General features: G+C 28.6%; 1 protein-coding gene across 1 annotated transcript in view; it reads right to left on the bottom strand.

Moving 5' to 3' along the window:
* Positions 1-872: 872 nt before the first annotated feature.
* Positions 873-17,557, bottom strand: part of LOC100202090 (DNA replication complex GINS protein PSF2) — a 27,851-nt gene continuing 11,166 nt past the window's right edge. Inside the window, exons 2-5 of the mRNA XM_065818790.1 lie at positions 10,728-10,842; positions 2,920-3,019; positions 1,519-1,645; positions 873-1,198 (exon numbers count right to left, since the gene is read on the bottom strand). Coding sequence (XP_065674862.1) covers positions 1,079-1,198; positions 1,519-1,645; positions 2,920-3,019; positions 10,728-10,842 — 462 coding nt within the window. The 3' untranslated portion in view covers positions 873-1,078. The remainder of the gene's footprint in view (positions 1,199-1,518; positions 1,646-2,919; positions 3,020-10,727; positions 10,843-17,557) is intronic.

Raw genomic sequence — 17,557 nt, 5'->3', positions numbered from 1 at the left:
TAAATCGACTTTTAGTTGATTAGTAGGAAGTCCAAAGTCGACTACTTGATTTTTCAAAGTCGACTAATTTTAACTAGCTAACTTTTAATCGATTTAGTTGAAGTCGATAACAACAATAATCACAATATTATTATTCCGCATGGCATAAACAACTTTTTTTAAGCCCATTTAAAAGCCTTTAAAAAAAAACGCAAAGTACCGAATTCTAGATACTTAAGTGTTCCTCGTTAAAAGAAATGACAAAATGTTGGAATTTCTAGCTCACCATCTAAATCACCATCTATTTTATAGGACAATATTAGAATACAATATCAATACTTTTTAGGTTGTAGATTACTAAAAAAATTGTGCCTAATGACTTTGTCATCTACTTTTTAAAATATTTTTCTTTTAGTTAAAAGGCAATTTACGACAACCCTCACTTTGTCGTCAATATATATTTTTTTTATATTGGATCAAATTATTAAGGGCAAAAACGGTACTTGTAAGTATTTATCAAGACCAAGACTTGCATTTATGTCTGCGCTGAGATTTACATTGAAAAGTATGTCTTCACTAAGTCACAGTAAAACTAATTTAATTTATAATTAATAATTTTTCATAAAACAAATTAGGCACTCCGAAAAGCAATGATATTTACTGCCTCCAGAAAGGAATAAAGAAAATTTTTTAATAAACATGACAATTAAAACAAAAACATTTTGTTTTGATTGTCATGTTTATTAAATATTTAACTACTTAAGCATAAAAATAAATTTTTTTTTAATTTAATGATATTTAATTTAATACTTAATAATTTTTACGAAACCACCTAACAATCACGCGTTTTGTTTTTAACCGTCGATTTACAATAAAATAAATAACAATGAAAATATTAATAAATTATTTTTACTTGAAAATTTATCAACAACTTTATTATAACACTTTAAAAACCTGTAAATTTACAAAAAATATAAGAGCAAATATAGCGAACAAATTGTTGTCTTCACATCAGACAGAATTTTTATGCCACATTACTAAGAGTTATTAGGAAATGTTGGGTATAGTTAATATGGTATATAGTTATTTTAAGGATTATTTAAACTCCACCAGGGGCTGGTAGTTGGGCGACATAACACCTCATATTAAACATTTCATTAAGAGCTGGAAGTAATAAGTTACGAACTTGACTCATCTCCATCCATGTCAAGTTATTTATCTGTTAAATAAATACAAAAATATATCAAAATGTAAACCCTCATAAAAGGTATATGTAAAAACGTACAAGGTATTTCTACGACTAATGGCAAATGTTTGATAAAAAACGCTATTAATAATATGAAAACTATACTATTTACGCTTAGTTGTACTAATTATGCTAAATGTCCTAATTATGCTTGTATGTATTAATTATAATTATATGCACTAGATGAATAATTTTAAAAGTCAAGAAAAAAAAAGTCATAAAATACTAATTTGATAATTTTAAAAATCAGAAAATAAAATGTCGTAAGTAACAATATTTAAAACAAAATTTACTTCAGCATGGGTTTCTTGGCTTAAGATCATTTGATCGACTGACTTCCTTAATTTTGCCATTCGTACATCCCATATATCTTTAATTAATCTTCTTACTTCGTCTGCTTTAGGAATATCTTCAGGTGCTCTATCAAAAAATAAAGGGTAAACATAATAATCAATTAAATTTAAAATTACATAATAATCAATTAAAACAATTAAATAGCACAGTAATTACATAATAAAATTTAATAAATTTTATTTAGGACAGGTAGAACACTTCAACAAATGGTACAAAAGAAAGTTAATTAATGCAAAGAATGAGAAGTCATATAATGCAAAGAAGGGTACAACTAAAATTAATCAATCCAAAGAATGGTACAAAGAAATATAAGTAATGCAAAGAATATTTCAAAGAGAGTTAAGCATTAGTTAATAATGCAAAAAACGTAACTTGTACAGCTTCTTTGAGCACCAAATTTAATCAAAATTTAAATTTAAAAAGATTAACGAACATTTGCAGCTTGCAGATCTTTGAGAAGTTTCCAAGCGCAATAGACAGCTTTATATAGTTTTGTTACTTTAATGTTATACATTAACATTTAAGTAGAAAAAATTATTATTAGAATAGATAAAAGTTATGAAAATATGAAGCCGTACTGAAAGGTTAAGTGTGAAGCCTCCTTAACAGGAAGGTTAAGTACCAAGCCTCCTTACTGGAAGGTTAAGTAGGAGTATTATAGGAAAAGATAAAAGTTATTGAATAGAATATCATAGAATAGTCTCAAAAGTTTGAATTCAGATGTCTTATTAGCTATTAATGATAATTAAAAGCAATTAATATTATTTTTTATCAGTAATTGAACATGTTGTATAAAATATACATAAAGCTCAGAAACTGTAAAATTACAGAATACTGGTTGCTTTTGTTTAAAGATTATAATGTACACTTTTTTTTCAATAAAAATGTTATTTGATTTGAACAACACAAGTCAATAGCTTGATGCAATCTCAGAATATCTAGTTTAAATAAATTTACAGGAATAAGTAACAAAAAAAAAGATTTGAATATTAAAGATTTAGTAAATTGATCTAACTTACAAAATGAAAAAAATTTATTTTGGCATAAATGAACATAGTTCAAATAACACATTTAATGACCCAGTTAACAAAACATAAAAACATTGGAATTTACTAAAACAGATAAAAAAATTTCCATAGTGGCACTCGAAGAGTTAAACAGTCCACATAAACATTTTTGCATAAGAGAACATAAGCGCATTTGTATAGGAGTGTATAAACGTTTTCTAATTCCAATTATTTAATTTGATATAAAATTTGACTAAAAAATTAAAAAAAATTATCTTATTCAAAGTAATTTATAAAAAAATTATATTGCTAAAATATTAAAATAAATTTTACGTTCTTAACAGCATTGATGATATTTCCATGTAATGTTTTGATGGAGGCTCAGTAAATACTAATTCATTAGATTCATTTTCTTTAAACTCTTGAAGCTTATCTACAAATATAGAACTAGTTCTAAAAAGATATTACAAAACATAAATGCCATATTGTAAAGATATTACAAAACATAAAAGATATAAAAAATACAAATGATGAGTCTTAATTGAATGACGTGAATTTTTGTAGATGGTACAAGAGACGCTCTTTAGAGCAATGGCAATTAAAGTATAGAAAAGAGCATCATTATGATAATGTGATAATGGTTGAAGGTTGGCTGCAAGAGCAAGTCTAAATATGTTTACAATGCGTTTTTGCACATTGTCTAAAAGAGGAAGGGCATCATTCAAAGATCTGCCACAGATATGGCAACAGTATTCCATACAAGGATGGATTTGATATTTATAGAGGTAAAGAATAGAACCCTAAGTAAGAAAGTGGCAAGCATGATAATGAGATGCAACCTTAGCAGATGCTAATTTTTCAATCAATTTAATATATGGTTTCCAAGAAAGATCAAAAGTCAGAGTTAATCCTAGATGACAAAGGGCAGATGACTCATCGAGTACATTAACGTTCATAAATGTAAGAAGATCTAGATTATTGCGATTACGATTAGTTGAAAAAAAACTGAGTTTTATGTGAGTTAAAGTTCACCAGCCATTGAGACCCCATGCTGTAGCAAAAGTGAGATCCTTTTCAATCTCAAATGCCCCCTCCAAGCAATCCGAGATTGTTGGCTTCTTATCAAGTCAAGAATAAATGGTAGTATCATCAGCGAACAATGCCACCTTAGATGTGAGAATTTCTGGAAGTTTGTAAATAAATGTAAACTAAAAAGAGCATAGGGCGAAGGATAGAATCTTATTGAACCCCTGAAGTTAGAGGATATGAAGAAGAACGCTATCCATAGAGGACAACTTTTACACTGTACTCCCCTGTGACCCTCAGGGTAAGTTTTTGGTTTAGTCCAATTTTTTTTTTGCTGGTTATTATTATTGGGTTTAAAAAAGAGTATTTAAATTCTTTTTGAAATCTAAACTAACTGCTAAGCATAAAAAATATTGATTTACTTTATTAAAATCTGTAAAAATCATAACCATGTCCCTTTAATTTGTTCTCCAAATTTTTACTAATGTAATAATATAATAAAAATGCTACATTTATTTTAAAATTAAAGATAACAAAATAAAAATTTATTTTAACTTATTTTTTCCAAATTCTACAACACTATTCTTCAGCTGCGTTGCATAGTCATCATGTTCTAACCGCCGTTTATACCTCTTCCATACTTGGTGGTAGTGGTGGTGTGCACTCTCTCCTGCTTGTTCAGCATACACACCCAAACCATATTTATTATGTTGGATGGATATTATGTTACATTTAGTATGGTACAGATGGCAAATAAGTATATGAACTTTCCAGCTTACATTTAATTGATATTCAAAGCTATCATTCAGATGAACTTGAAGTTTTTGAAATGAATCTTTGAAATCTAAAATTGATTCAGACAAGAACTCTTCAACTTTCATCCCAAATCCTTTTGTTTCTACAATTGAAAACTTTCTAGTACAACTAATAACTGGAAGAAGCAATCTTATTTTTGGATCAATTGAGGTTGCACTTATTAGGTTAATCTCTAGATTATCCAAATTATCTGAAAATCTTGGTGCATTTTTACCATCTAATCCAATCCCATGGTAGCCTCGAAACATGATATAATAAGTTTTTAGCCATGACTCAAACCCAGGCCACAGAAAAAGTAAAATCTTTACAAACATTGAAATGATCCCAATTAAAAGGTGAAGCTCTGGAGGTGGGATGATATGTTCAACCAATGTTTCTGGTGGATCACCAAGGTAAAGAATTCTTGGAGAGATACAGTTTTTGAACTCCTTCATTTGCTTATATCTGCAACCATCAGCAACAAATTTTTTGTAGTTAGAGTCTATGGATCCAAATGTTCTTTTTTCACCACTTTCAAGTAAACATTCACCCTCACACCAAAGACATGCAAACTTACCACTGTGGCTACTAAGACCAAATAAAGTATTTCCGCATTTAAGATCAAATGCCACTGAATATTTAACATCCTCTAACCTCAGTGGAGCTAGGTGTAAGTTAAGGTTTCCATTGTGTTCAGAAACATCTTCCACCAAATACAAAATTATAGATCTTTTTACACCAGCATCATCAAGCTTTGTTGAGCTTGAATATTTGTCCAAAGGATCAAAAACATTTAAAATACATTTTAAAAATCCCTGTCCTGAATCTACTGAAATTCTAGCTATACTGGAGTAAGGATCTAAACCTCTCTATTTTATCATGTGAAGAATAAGATCTGATGTATTTGTAACAAACACTAGACTATGAGTTAACTTTTCATCTCCTGACATAAATGTTTCAGTTTTAAAATCATAGACTTCCGACAAAGAATCATGTAACCCTTCCATTTGAAGCGTTATATTTGTATCAACCATATTTTTACCAAGGTTTTCACGCAAGTTACTGCAAAGAATCTTTGTTTTTCTTTTGGATAAGTTTAAGGAGTTTGAGAGTTCCATTATAACATCAAAGGATAACTTTTTAAGCGATATTCTTTTAGATTTTGTATCTGATCTTCCAACAACAACATTTAGTGTATTTCCGAAGGTCTTAAGTGGAAAATTTTCACCACGTTTAATGTTTTCTCTCTTCATTTTATTTTTGAAGAGGCCTGAAAAAGTAAAAAAATCATCAAATTGTTTTCTAGAAAAATATTTGTTTTTAGAAAGTTTGACATTAAATTTTAAAGAACTTTAAATTTAAAGGACAAATTTAAAGGACAAATTTAAGCACCTGAAGCTATTTGTTCCCTACATACATTTCCAAGTGCTTCTGAATGGCTAATAAGATTGTCAACAGCTTGGCTTTTGCAGCATAAATGAGTTATTCCCTTTCTTTAAATAAAAAATATGCATAATAGGTACCATTATTTACTAGCCAGTTAAAGTTCATAGTAAAAATTCTTTTAATATTTGTTGTATTTAACAGTTTTATACTCTTTTATCTTTAATAAATAGTTTAATAGTTATCGGTAATTCAAGAAATAAACCTATATATATATATATATATATATATATATATATATATATATATATATATATATATATATATATATATATATATATATATATATATATATAAACTTTGTCAGTCCATTTACCATATATCTCCAAGCAGCATGCACATATTGTGTTTAAACTTTCTGCCATTTTCCACAGAACTACCTGAATTTTCTAAATACTATTTATTTTTTTATTTTCTAAAAATTTTCTAAATACTATTTATTGTAGGAAAAAATAAAAAAATTTAAAAACTAATTTACAACAAGTAAAGTGTAAATATAGACATGTTGCAGTTGGTTAGAATAAAGAAACTTTACTTGATTCAATTTGTGATAAATTTCATTTCAACATTAAAAATTCAAAACGAAACAAAAATTTACCATATGGGTTATTAATAAATAATTTAATTAAAACATAAGTTGTTATTAAAATTCTATGTTGCTTTAACATAATTTTATATTTTTATATATACTGTTAAAACTTTATTTATTCTCCTCAGATATCATTATTTTCATATGATTGAGTGTGATGTGACAATGATCCATTTAAAATATTTAGTTAATGTAATCATTTATTTGTACATTTTTTCACTTAATGCAAAGCGTACCAATGCATATAATATAAATATTTTGAAAGAACTAGAACAAAAAATCTTTCTCTATATCATACTCTCTCCAAATCATGTTTTGAATGTAATATAGATAATTTAAATTGACTGTTTTCCAAAAATAAAAAAACCTCCAGCGCTAAATAAAAAATTTTATTTCAGCCATTTCGGTAAAAATAACACATTTAATGGTTGTTTTCGGTAAATTATACCGTGGAAATAATGCTTTTTATTTTATATTTCGATTGTTTGATGAAAAACTCGCATAAATGACGTCATTTTAAAAATGGATATTTTAATAAAGTAAATCAATATTTTTTTATGCTTAGCAGTTAGTTTAGATTTTAAAAACAATTTAAATACTCTTTTTTAAACCCAATAAAAATAACCAGCAAAAAAAATTGGACTAAACCAAAATTTACCCTGAGGGTCACAGAGGAGCACAGTGTTTACACTATGATTGGTAAGGAAGGATTCAATAATCTAAAAAATTTTACCTAATAAATCGTAAAAAGAAAGCTATGGAGAAAACCAGCACGCCAAACTTTATCAAAGGCTTTAGAAATGTCGAGAGCAATAACCTTAACCTCTCCACATCTATCTAATGTACAACAAAACCTACCAGTTATTACCGTTAACAAATCAGCAGTAGAACAAGAAAACTGAAATTCATATCAGAAAGTAAGTTATTAGATTCAAGATGAGGGATTAAGTGTTTGTTAATTAAAGATTCAAAAACCTTATGATAGTAAAAGGACTAATGAGACAATAGTTGGACGAGTTATATCGTTTTCCAGATTTTTTGAAAATAGGGATAACAGATGCTGCTTTCCAGCAGACTGGAAAACAAGACTCTAATAAGCGCTTGTTAAACAGTTTTGAAAGTAAAGACAACAGCTACGGAGAGCACTTCTGCAAGACTCTAACAGGTATGTTGTCCGGACCACAAGCTGTAGAAGAGTCTAAGCAGGAAATCACTTTAGATACAGACGCTGGAGTGATCCAAACATCAAGCAATGAATGGCAATAGAACATGAATAGCAGAATCAAGAGATAATATTGCTGAAAAGTTAATAGCAAACAATTCAGTTGTGTCTTTAGGTGAGGTGATAAAATCTGAACCATACAAGAGAGATGGAATAACAGATTTACCCTTATTAAAGATACTGTTAAAGATTCTCCAGAAGTCACAAGAGCCTAATTTTTTAGATGATAAATGAGATTTTGTGAGAATAGAGGGCTTTGGCGTTAGCCAAAACCTTTTCACAATGGTTTCTAGCAATAGTAAACAGATACCTGTTTTCTAAAGAACTGTTTTGCTGATATTAAAGTAGCATGATATAAAAGTAATGGTTACGATTGGAAATTGCAGCAGCACAATGAGAGGAAAACCATGGAGAAGAGTGAGGCTTGACTTAATATTATCGAGAGGGAACAAAAGATTCCATGCCAGCCTGAATCCAAGAAGGTAAGTAAGAAGCACATTTGTCAGCAGAAAGTTGAAAAATTTCTACCCAAGGGCCATCATGAAGAAAATCAGGGAAAGTATCCTAGTCAGTTTTAAGGTAGTTGTAAGAGGTACAATGTTAGGGGAATTCTGATGATGAAGAAGAATGAGATAATAGTTTTAGAGAGATCAAACCGAGATCAGAAGCACCTAAGACTAAAAGTGGAGAAGCTGAGCACTGAAACAAGTCATAAGTTGAGTAGAAGGCAAAAGTTGTGGGCCTTAATACATGCAAGGTCACTGGCACTAGAACTAAGCTATTCAATGTGATGAGCATTAAAGTTACCAACAACAACAATATTGTGTAAAGGATAAAGAGAAAGGGTCAATTTAATCAGAAATAACATAGAGAAGAGTGCAGTCTTGAGATGAAGGAGGGCGATATAGAACAAAGAGAAAGGCAAAAGAGTGGTGCTAAACGAAAACACAAAAAATAATTGTCTGTGGATTCAAACCTAGTTTCCCTACAAATGGATGAATTCTTACAAATGTAAATGTCTAGGCTAAGTATGTAACTATTGGCATCTTTAAAAATTAATGGAAGATAACCATCAACATTAAAATCATGAGATGAGACAGCTAAACTCAAATTAGTCTAAGTAGATGAGACAGCTTACTCAAATTAGTCAGATAAGACTCAACAAAAGAAAAAGTTACTTTGAAGACCACAAATATTAGTGAATGATAGATTAGAGAACTTGGTGATGATGATGGTTTTTTAGGTTTTACAGTTTTTGGTACTTTGAACATTTTTAAATTTGTTTAAGAGCTTGACTCAAAGCACAGATAATACTCAGTACACTAATTAATATTCCAAGCAATTACCTCATTTCTATTAATAAACCCTAAACCATAACAAAGGGCTTCAAATGTGGTTTCGACAATGCACACCAAAAATACAAACAGGTGTACCATCTATGAACAACATGGCACTGTTAGTACTCTGATGTTTTACAGCTGTTGATGGAATCAGCTGAGAGCTACCACAAAGTTCAAGAAACTTGACTACCAGCCGGCCTCAGAACCATAAAACTGTGTTTTATAGCTGTATCCTCATTAGGAGATAATAGAATGAGTTATAGAAATATAAAATTATATTGTTAGAGATAATAGAAAGCAGGTTGTACTGGGTTACATGTTACTAATAGCAGGATAACCTGACCTGACCTATATACTAAGGTTATTCTAAAAACAACTTTTTTTGAATATGCTTTTGAAGAACTTTTTTTTTAAATATCAGAGACCCATCTGATGTTTAAGAGAAATTTTCTTTTTATTCAAATTTTTTTTAAATTTATTATTAATTTATTACATAGAACACATTAAGGGGGTGGCAGCAGACAATTTCAAAAAAAGTTGTTTTTAGAATCACCCTACTATATACACATTACACATTAACACCCTCACTAAAAGAGCAAATACATATTAAAACCCCAATTTAAAAAACAAATACACATTATATGTATGTATATATATATATATATATATATATATATATATATATATATATATATATATATATATATATATATATATATATATCTATCTTTAAACAGTTTCAGGTCAGCATTGCTGAATGCTGACCCTAATTCCGAAAGTTGTATATATATATATATATATATATATATATATATATATATATATATATATATATATATATATATATATATATATATATATATATATATATATATATATATATATATATATACAACTTTCGGAATTAGGGTCAGCATTCAGCAATGCTGATCTGAAACTGTTTGAGGCCAGCAAAAAATTGCCGACCTCGATTTTTGTTTTATGGTAAGACCTTTGTATCAAATAATTTTTGCCAACCTGATGCCAACCTCTAAAAAATTGAGTTCGGCAAATTATTGCCGACCTCATTTTTTTCTAATTCTGAGGGTTGTATATATATATATATATATATAATATTATATATTTATATAATATATATTATATATATAATATATATAATATATATTATATATATATATATAATATTATATATATAAATATATTTACATATATAATATATTATATATATATATATATATATATATATATATATATATATATATATATATATATATATATATATATATATATATATATATATATATATATATATATATATATATAGGCAAACCCATAAGAGTGGCGGTCATAACATTCGTTACTATTTAAGCTACTAAAAATGAACTGAAAATGCAAATGACTTGAAACTTTCGAGAAATAAGAAATACTATCATGTAAAAGTTACAACATTTAAGTCTTTTTTCAAAAATTAACTCTATGTAGCGTGACGGTCATAACGGTTACTTTTTACCACTTCTGAACAAAACAACTTTGTTAGACTTTATGCAGCGAACAATATAGTAAAAAAAAAAAAACAGTTGGTGTGTGTATTTAGCACATATTGATGTTATTATATGCTGAGTTTCATTGTTTTTTCTTGAAGTTTTACATGCATTTTAATGTTTTTTTGTAGTGCAATATAAATGCTATATAAATAAAAAATCATTAAATATAAATTAAGATATACCAACATCTAACCATGCTGGAGGATTTATTCGGCATTTATTTCGAAGCTTTAAATCAATTGCCATCCATATTGGAACTTCAACAGGAAGCCCAGGATTAAAAGGACCAAAATCTCCCTAAAAATACGTGAAGGAATATTAGTTATGTGCAAGAAATTTTCTTACATATCTCTAACAGGTGATGTGGAAGTTATCGGACAAATCCTAATTTCATTATTTAAGCATAATAATTAGTTTTTGTGGTTTTATGCGTAGGCATAAACGTTCTATAAAATATAAACTTTATTATTTGAAACACAATTATTTAAAATGAGGTTAAATGCAGCTGAATGAGAATCTTTTCGAAAGTGACTGAAAATGTTTTTTGTAAATAAACCTAATGTAAAAAAAATAAAATTGTAAATCATTTTGAAAAGGAAGGATTTGCTCGAAGTACAATATATGATAACCTTAAAAGACTTGAAACTGTTCAATCGTTTTTTGATAGAAAGCACCCTGTTCGTCCGACATCCTGGACTAGAGAAAAAAAAGCCGAAGTAATGAGACTCGAAAAGGGGTCAGTCAGAGAAAAAAAGGTATTAAATTCGGTGTAAATCAATCGACAATTGGTCGTCAGTTAAAAAAATTGAATATTAAATATAGAAAACGTGAAAAGACTCCAAAATACACTATAGAACAAAAAATAAAGGCAAAGAAAAGAAGCAGGAAACTAGTTAAAAAAATTGATTTAAACTTTTTACAGTCGCATATGAAAGGCGTCAGAGCAAAATTGAGATCAATTGCAGATGGTGGTGTTTTTTCATATAAAAAATTATATATTTTTATTAAAAGATAAATGCTTTATTTAAAAAAAATATAATAGTAGTTTGTTTTTTTACTTATAAATAAGTTATTGACGTTTTTATTTTGTCCGATAACTTTCGCATCACCCGTTATATGTATATCTCTATATATATCTACATATATGTATGAACTATCTCGTAAAACAGGATTGCACTGCTAATACTAAAGTTGTTTCTAGATATTGCTTTTATATACTGAACTTGCTTCTAGATATTGCTTCTAGATACTGAAGTTGCTTCTAGATATTGCTTGCACATTTATATATATATATATATATGTTAGAGTTTAGTGAAAATTTTTTTTTTGAAATTTTATATAATTTTTCTAATCTCTTAAGGGATTTTAAGATATACAATGAAAATATTTTTTTCATAACATGGAGCGGATTTGGTCGGAAATGAATATGAAGAAGATTTACGAACAGTTGCAAATTATTAAGACTGGTCAGCATAGTGGAAAATTTAATGGAAATTCTTCTCAAAAAATTCTTAAAAAGTGGGAAGTCTTTAATGATAAGCTGCCAATTAAATTAAAGTCTTTTGGAGAATGCTTAAGGTTGTTAAATTTAGTTGTTGAGTTTTGCTTTGGATCCGGACTTGATGAAAACTTTCAAACTAATATCGAAAATTTAAAAGCCTGCTATAAAAATTTGATGTTGGAACATGGTATTACTTTTAAACCAAACTTTCATATCCTGTTCAATCATGTATCTGAATTCTGTAAAACAAAAAAAATGGGCCTTGGAGTTTATTTGGAGCAATCAGGAGAAAGTGTTCACTACCTCTTCAAAACTGCCTTGTGGAACCGGTACAAGGTGTCCGCAAATAATTCTAATTATGGACATAACTTAGTAAAGGCATTAAGTTCTTATAATGGAAAACATCTTGTTTGTCTTGGACATGTTGATCTAAATGTTGATATTTTTTAGTGATTAAATTCAAGAAGAAATATTTTTTAATTTTATATTTGTAAATAATTGATGATTTAAAACATTCCGATTATGTGATTATCCACTCTTAAACTATGTAATATAACACAGTACTATCTGTATTATTCATTTCCAATAGATTGTCTGTAACTTTTACAATAAAATTTTGAATGAAAACATGGCAGACCAAAAAAAGGCGTGAAAAACAGGCGCGAAAAAATCTTTAAAATGCCATAATTACTTAATAGGAGTTTTCTGATTTGGTGGACATATACATAGAGATCAGTAAACTATACTCTTTCAGAAAACGTAGACATTAATTTGGACACAATTCAGAAAACCTAAATTTAGTTAAGGCTAACTGTGAGTAGTAGCTTGCAATAATAAGTTAGGAAAATTGTTAATTTCATTTTTATATGCAATACTTATTTTTAGCTTGAGCTAAACTTTATACAAATAATTGTTTATAACTTGATATGATATTTTTTTATAAGTTAAATGCTAAATTAAAAAGATTGTATTGGATAATTTTACATAATTTTATAATTTAATGATATGTTTTTGTTTTCAGTTTTTCTGTGCTTTTTTATGAAAATGATATTAAAATTATTCTAATAGATTTTAAATATTTTTATAATGTATGCAATTTTTTTATGCATAGATCTGTTAAGTGTAAGAATCCTTTGAATTGCAAAACAACACACTTTGCTTGTCTCTGTGAAAGCGGCAAAAAGGTGAATAATTTTAATTTTAAAAATTAGACTTTATTTAACTCTTTAATCTGTAGTATTTCGGAGAGCTTTGAATCTGGTAATAACAATCAAATACATGTCAGAGTGAAAAAATAGTGTACTTTTCTTTCATTTTTTCAGCAAAAAACTTTATTTTGTTTTATTAATAATAATAAAAAAGCCTAAGAGATGGTTTGAACTGTGATTTTCTTAAGTGTTTAGGGTATTGTCAAATATATTTGAGACTATTTTATTGTATTTATTCTATTCTAGAGTTAATTTAACATATTTATTATTGAACTGGGTAAACACCTTGTTAAAAAAGTTTAAAATTTTTTTAGGTACCCCCATTGGATAGAGAACATTTAAAAGATCAAAAATCGAAAATTGGAATAACAGGAAGATTTCAAATTGGTACAGTAGATAAAAAAACAGCTGTATTAATATAATATGGTATTGTAAAAAAATTTAATAAATCACAAATAATAACTAAAAAAAAAATTTTTGGAGAAAAAAAAAGAATCAGCACTACCATAAGTTCTAAACACTTAGCTGATGTTAAAGCACTAAAGGTTATTGGAATTGATGGAAAAATTGACAAGTCTACATTAGTACATTCTGTCAGAAATAACACTGATGAAGATCCTATTATTGTTGCTTCAACCAAAGAAGAACATCATCATACATTTACAGCAGAATATGGACCAACAGTACAAAATTATTTGACTCATGTACTTATACCTAATGGAACTGGCGCTACCATGGCAAATGCTACTGCAAATGTTTTAACAGAATATAATAGTGTTCAGAGCTTAGTCGCTGTTATTGTAGATAACACAACTTCTAATACAGGTGCAGATTATAAGCTAAGTCTTATAAGGGGCCTATCTACTCTAGCCTTATGAATAATGGTTTATGTTAGAACTGATAAACCATCTCCTGAGTTATTATTAATAACTAAATATATTGTTCAAGTCTATTGTATAATCTAAGTATAGTTCTATTGATATTAAATTCCTAAATACATAGACTGCCAGGGCCGGTTTTCTAGGGAAGGGGGCAGTTTGTGAAATTGACACAGGCTCCACAATTTAAGGGCCCCCAAACGCTAATGAACTTCTTATTCAAACTTTTTTTTTGTAATTAATTTAACAACTATTCAGAATGACTAAAAATACACATAAAATTATTGTAAATATTAAAAATTTGGTTTAATCTTAGTTTTCGATAGTTTTTCTGTTTTTTATCTTTGAAACCTTTTTTTTCAGCCAACTGCAAAAATTCAAGCAGCCTGTTAGTATAAAATTATATTTATATCTGTGGGCCCCTAAAATTATTATTGCACCCGGGCACCAGAAGTAGAAAACCAAGCTTTTAGACCGCTAAAAAATAGGCTATAAAACATATCAAAATGGCTAAAAAGTGTGATTATTAAATCCAATTTCCCGAAGGGAAAATAACTTTAAAAAAAGCAAATGTTATTGTTTTGTGTTATTAACATTGCAATAAACAAATACCAGGGTGACTATTTATGATTTAAAAAAAAAACACCTAGTAGGCAGTGACCTAATATATATATATATATATATATATATATATATATATATATATATATATATATATATATATATATATATATATATATATATATATATATATATATATATATATATGTATATATATATATATATATATGTACATATATATATATATAAATATATATCGCCTAATCATTGTTATATGTATAGATTTATAAAAAGGTGGCGGGATGAAATCCCGCCCCACTTCGAACACTGTATACATATATATATATATATATATATATATATATATATATATATATATATATATATATATATATATACAGGGGAAGTGGGGGCCTCCGTAACGTAAAAGCACCCGTAACGTTTAGATTAATGGAGTATAAAAATAAAAACAGCATGCCTTTTTTTAACAGTGTATTTCGATAAACACATCATTAAGCTTTAAATTGCTGCAATTAAGAAAAAAATAAAATGGTTTTTGAAAATGTTATAACACAAAAATTAGACTTAGTGAAAAAAACGGTTGTGCCCCTATAGAGAGACACAACCGGACTCTAAATATATACATAATATATAATATATATATATATATATATATATATATATATATATATATATATATATATATATATATATATATATATATATATATATATATATATATATATATAGTGAAGTGGGGTCATAACAGCCTCTGTAAGGCTTAGATTAATGAAATACGAGAATAAAAATGACCTGTGTTTTTTTATCAGTGTATTTCAACAACCAACAACAACAAAAAAAAGCTTTTAATTTTAGCAATTTAGAAAAAAATGCAGCAGTTTTTGAAAATGCTATTAAACAAAAATCACAAAAATCGCTGGGGGTATACTTTTCGTGGTACAATTTCTGCAGGTGTATCATTTTTTGTTTCAACAGTCTTGTCAACTGTTTGAGTGTTTTTTCTTTTTTTAGTTTTTATAACCATCTTTTTTGTCAGTTTCGCTTTATATGATGAACTGGTGAGTATAGCTGTTTTGCCCTTTTGGCATTGTTTGCGAGTTTGCTGAGTTTTCTCATTCGAAATACTTACAATTTCTGCAGGTGAAGCAATTGTGAAAGAAACCATAGATGTCGAAGACAAAATTTCTGATTCAGAGCAAGATGTCAGAGATAATTCTTGCAGTGAAATAGTTTGTGTCTGAGACTTGGTAGTTAGATTTGATGTTGCTGAATCCATCTCAGGAAATGACTTGTTGGTTGTTTCTGAAGGCTCAAACATCCAATCACCAAAAAAATCTTCAGGATTAAGTGGACTTATTCCAGTCTTTCTAAAACAATTTACAGCTGTCAACATGTTTGCAGATTTCATATAAGCTATTCCAAATAGTTCTGGAATCTGATATTCGATCACAACTCTAGGATAATGTGTACGCAGCCAAATACCAACTTCGTTCGAATAGTTGCTACTAAATGGTGCCATGAAGGAGACATCTAGTGGCTGCAGACGGTGTGAACAATGTGGTGGAAAGCAAATAACAGTAATATAATTTTCACATGCTTTCATTATGAACTCCTATTTTTTGTATGTGTTGCTTGACCATCTAATAATAGCAGTACAGGCCTTTTTTTGGATGGCATTACAAAGGACAGAAAATGGTCAAACCACATCAAAAATATATCTGTTTGCATCCAACCACTAGGGTGATATGATGCAATAGTACCTGGAGGAGCTTTTTCGATAATATTAACATTCTTGAGAGCTCTAACACGGGGGTAAATAATCAAGGAGGGCACGTATATACCGGAGGCACTCATACACATTTTGATTGTTATGATTTTCCCTCATTCGGCTGATGTTAGTTCCAACTTGTTTATTACCCCTCTTAGCAATTACTTTTGACACTTTTTTTGGTACTGAAGAAATTCCTGTCTTGTCAACATTATATATATATTATTTGGAGTTATGTTATTTTCATCTATGCTTTTAGCAGGGATACGGAGTCCCACAAAGGACTCTGGATTTTAAAGTCAAAAAAAGATTACTTCATCCTTGTTTTTAGTATCCAGGAGCTCTAAAAATATAAATAAGTTTAGGACTACTAATAGGAAAAAAATTAAGACTTTTAGGTTAGAGGAACAACCGTTTTTGAGCCCGGAGTCCTTAGGTATAATGGCGGCAAGGACTCCGGGACTCCAGGACTCCGGGCTTAAAATCAATAAGTTTCAAGTCATTAAATCTCATGAATTTTTTTATGATAGTAGATAATAAGTAAACAATCATGTTTAGAGCTTCTGGACACTACAGACTTAGAAAATGTAGAGATATAAAGCCGGAGTCCTTTTGGGACTCCGCATCCCTGGCTTTTAGTCAATAGTTCAAAAAATTTATTCACAGCAGGTCGGTTAAACCCTATTGTTCTAGCTCCAGAAGTTCCCTCTGGCATACGCAAAAAAATAACAAGATTGCATTTTAAAAAGCTTTCTGCCCACTGGTAGCCTGCCATTCCTGTTCTTTTGTTAAAGCTATGTGGTATCTTGTTCTTTTCAGCTAGCTGAAATGCCAATTCTCTCAAATTTTTCATTGTAACTGGAAACAAGCAACTCTCTAGAAAAATTAGGTGTTTAGCTAACTCTTGCTCTTGTTCAAGGTTAAAAACTGATTTAAAATTCTTAAGTTTATTTACTGCACAACTACTTAGTTCTAAACTCCCTTGCTGAAGTCTTTTTATTCTGTCTCGCAGTGCCGTTGTTGGGATACAAAACGTTAACGATACGTTCTTATACCCCATTTCCTTATTCATTAC

The sequence above is a fragment of the Hydra vulgaris genome, chromosome 15 (genome assembly GCF_038396675.1).
Source record: "Hydra vulgaris chromosome 15, alternate assembly HydraT2T_AEP".
NCBI classification, from domain to species: domain Eukaryota; kingdom Metazoa; phylum Cnidaria; class Hydrozoa; order Anthoathecata; family Hydridae; genus Hydra; species Hydra vulgaris.
The sequence above is the reverse complement of the archived record's forward strand: the minus strand, read 5'-3'. Positions and strand labels throughout refer to the sequence as shown.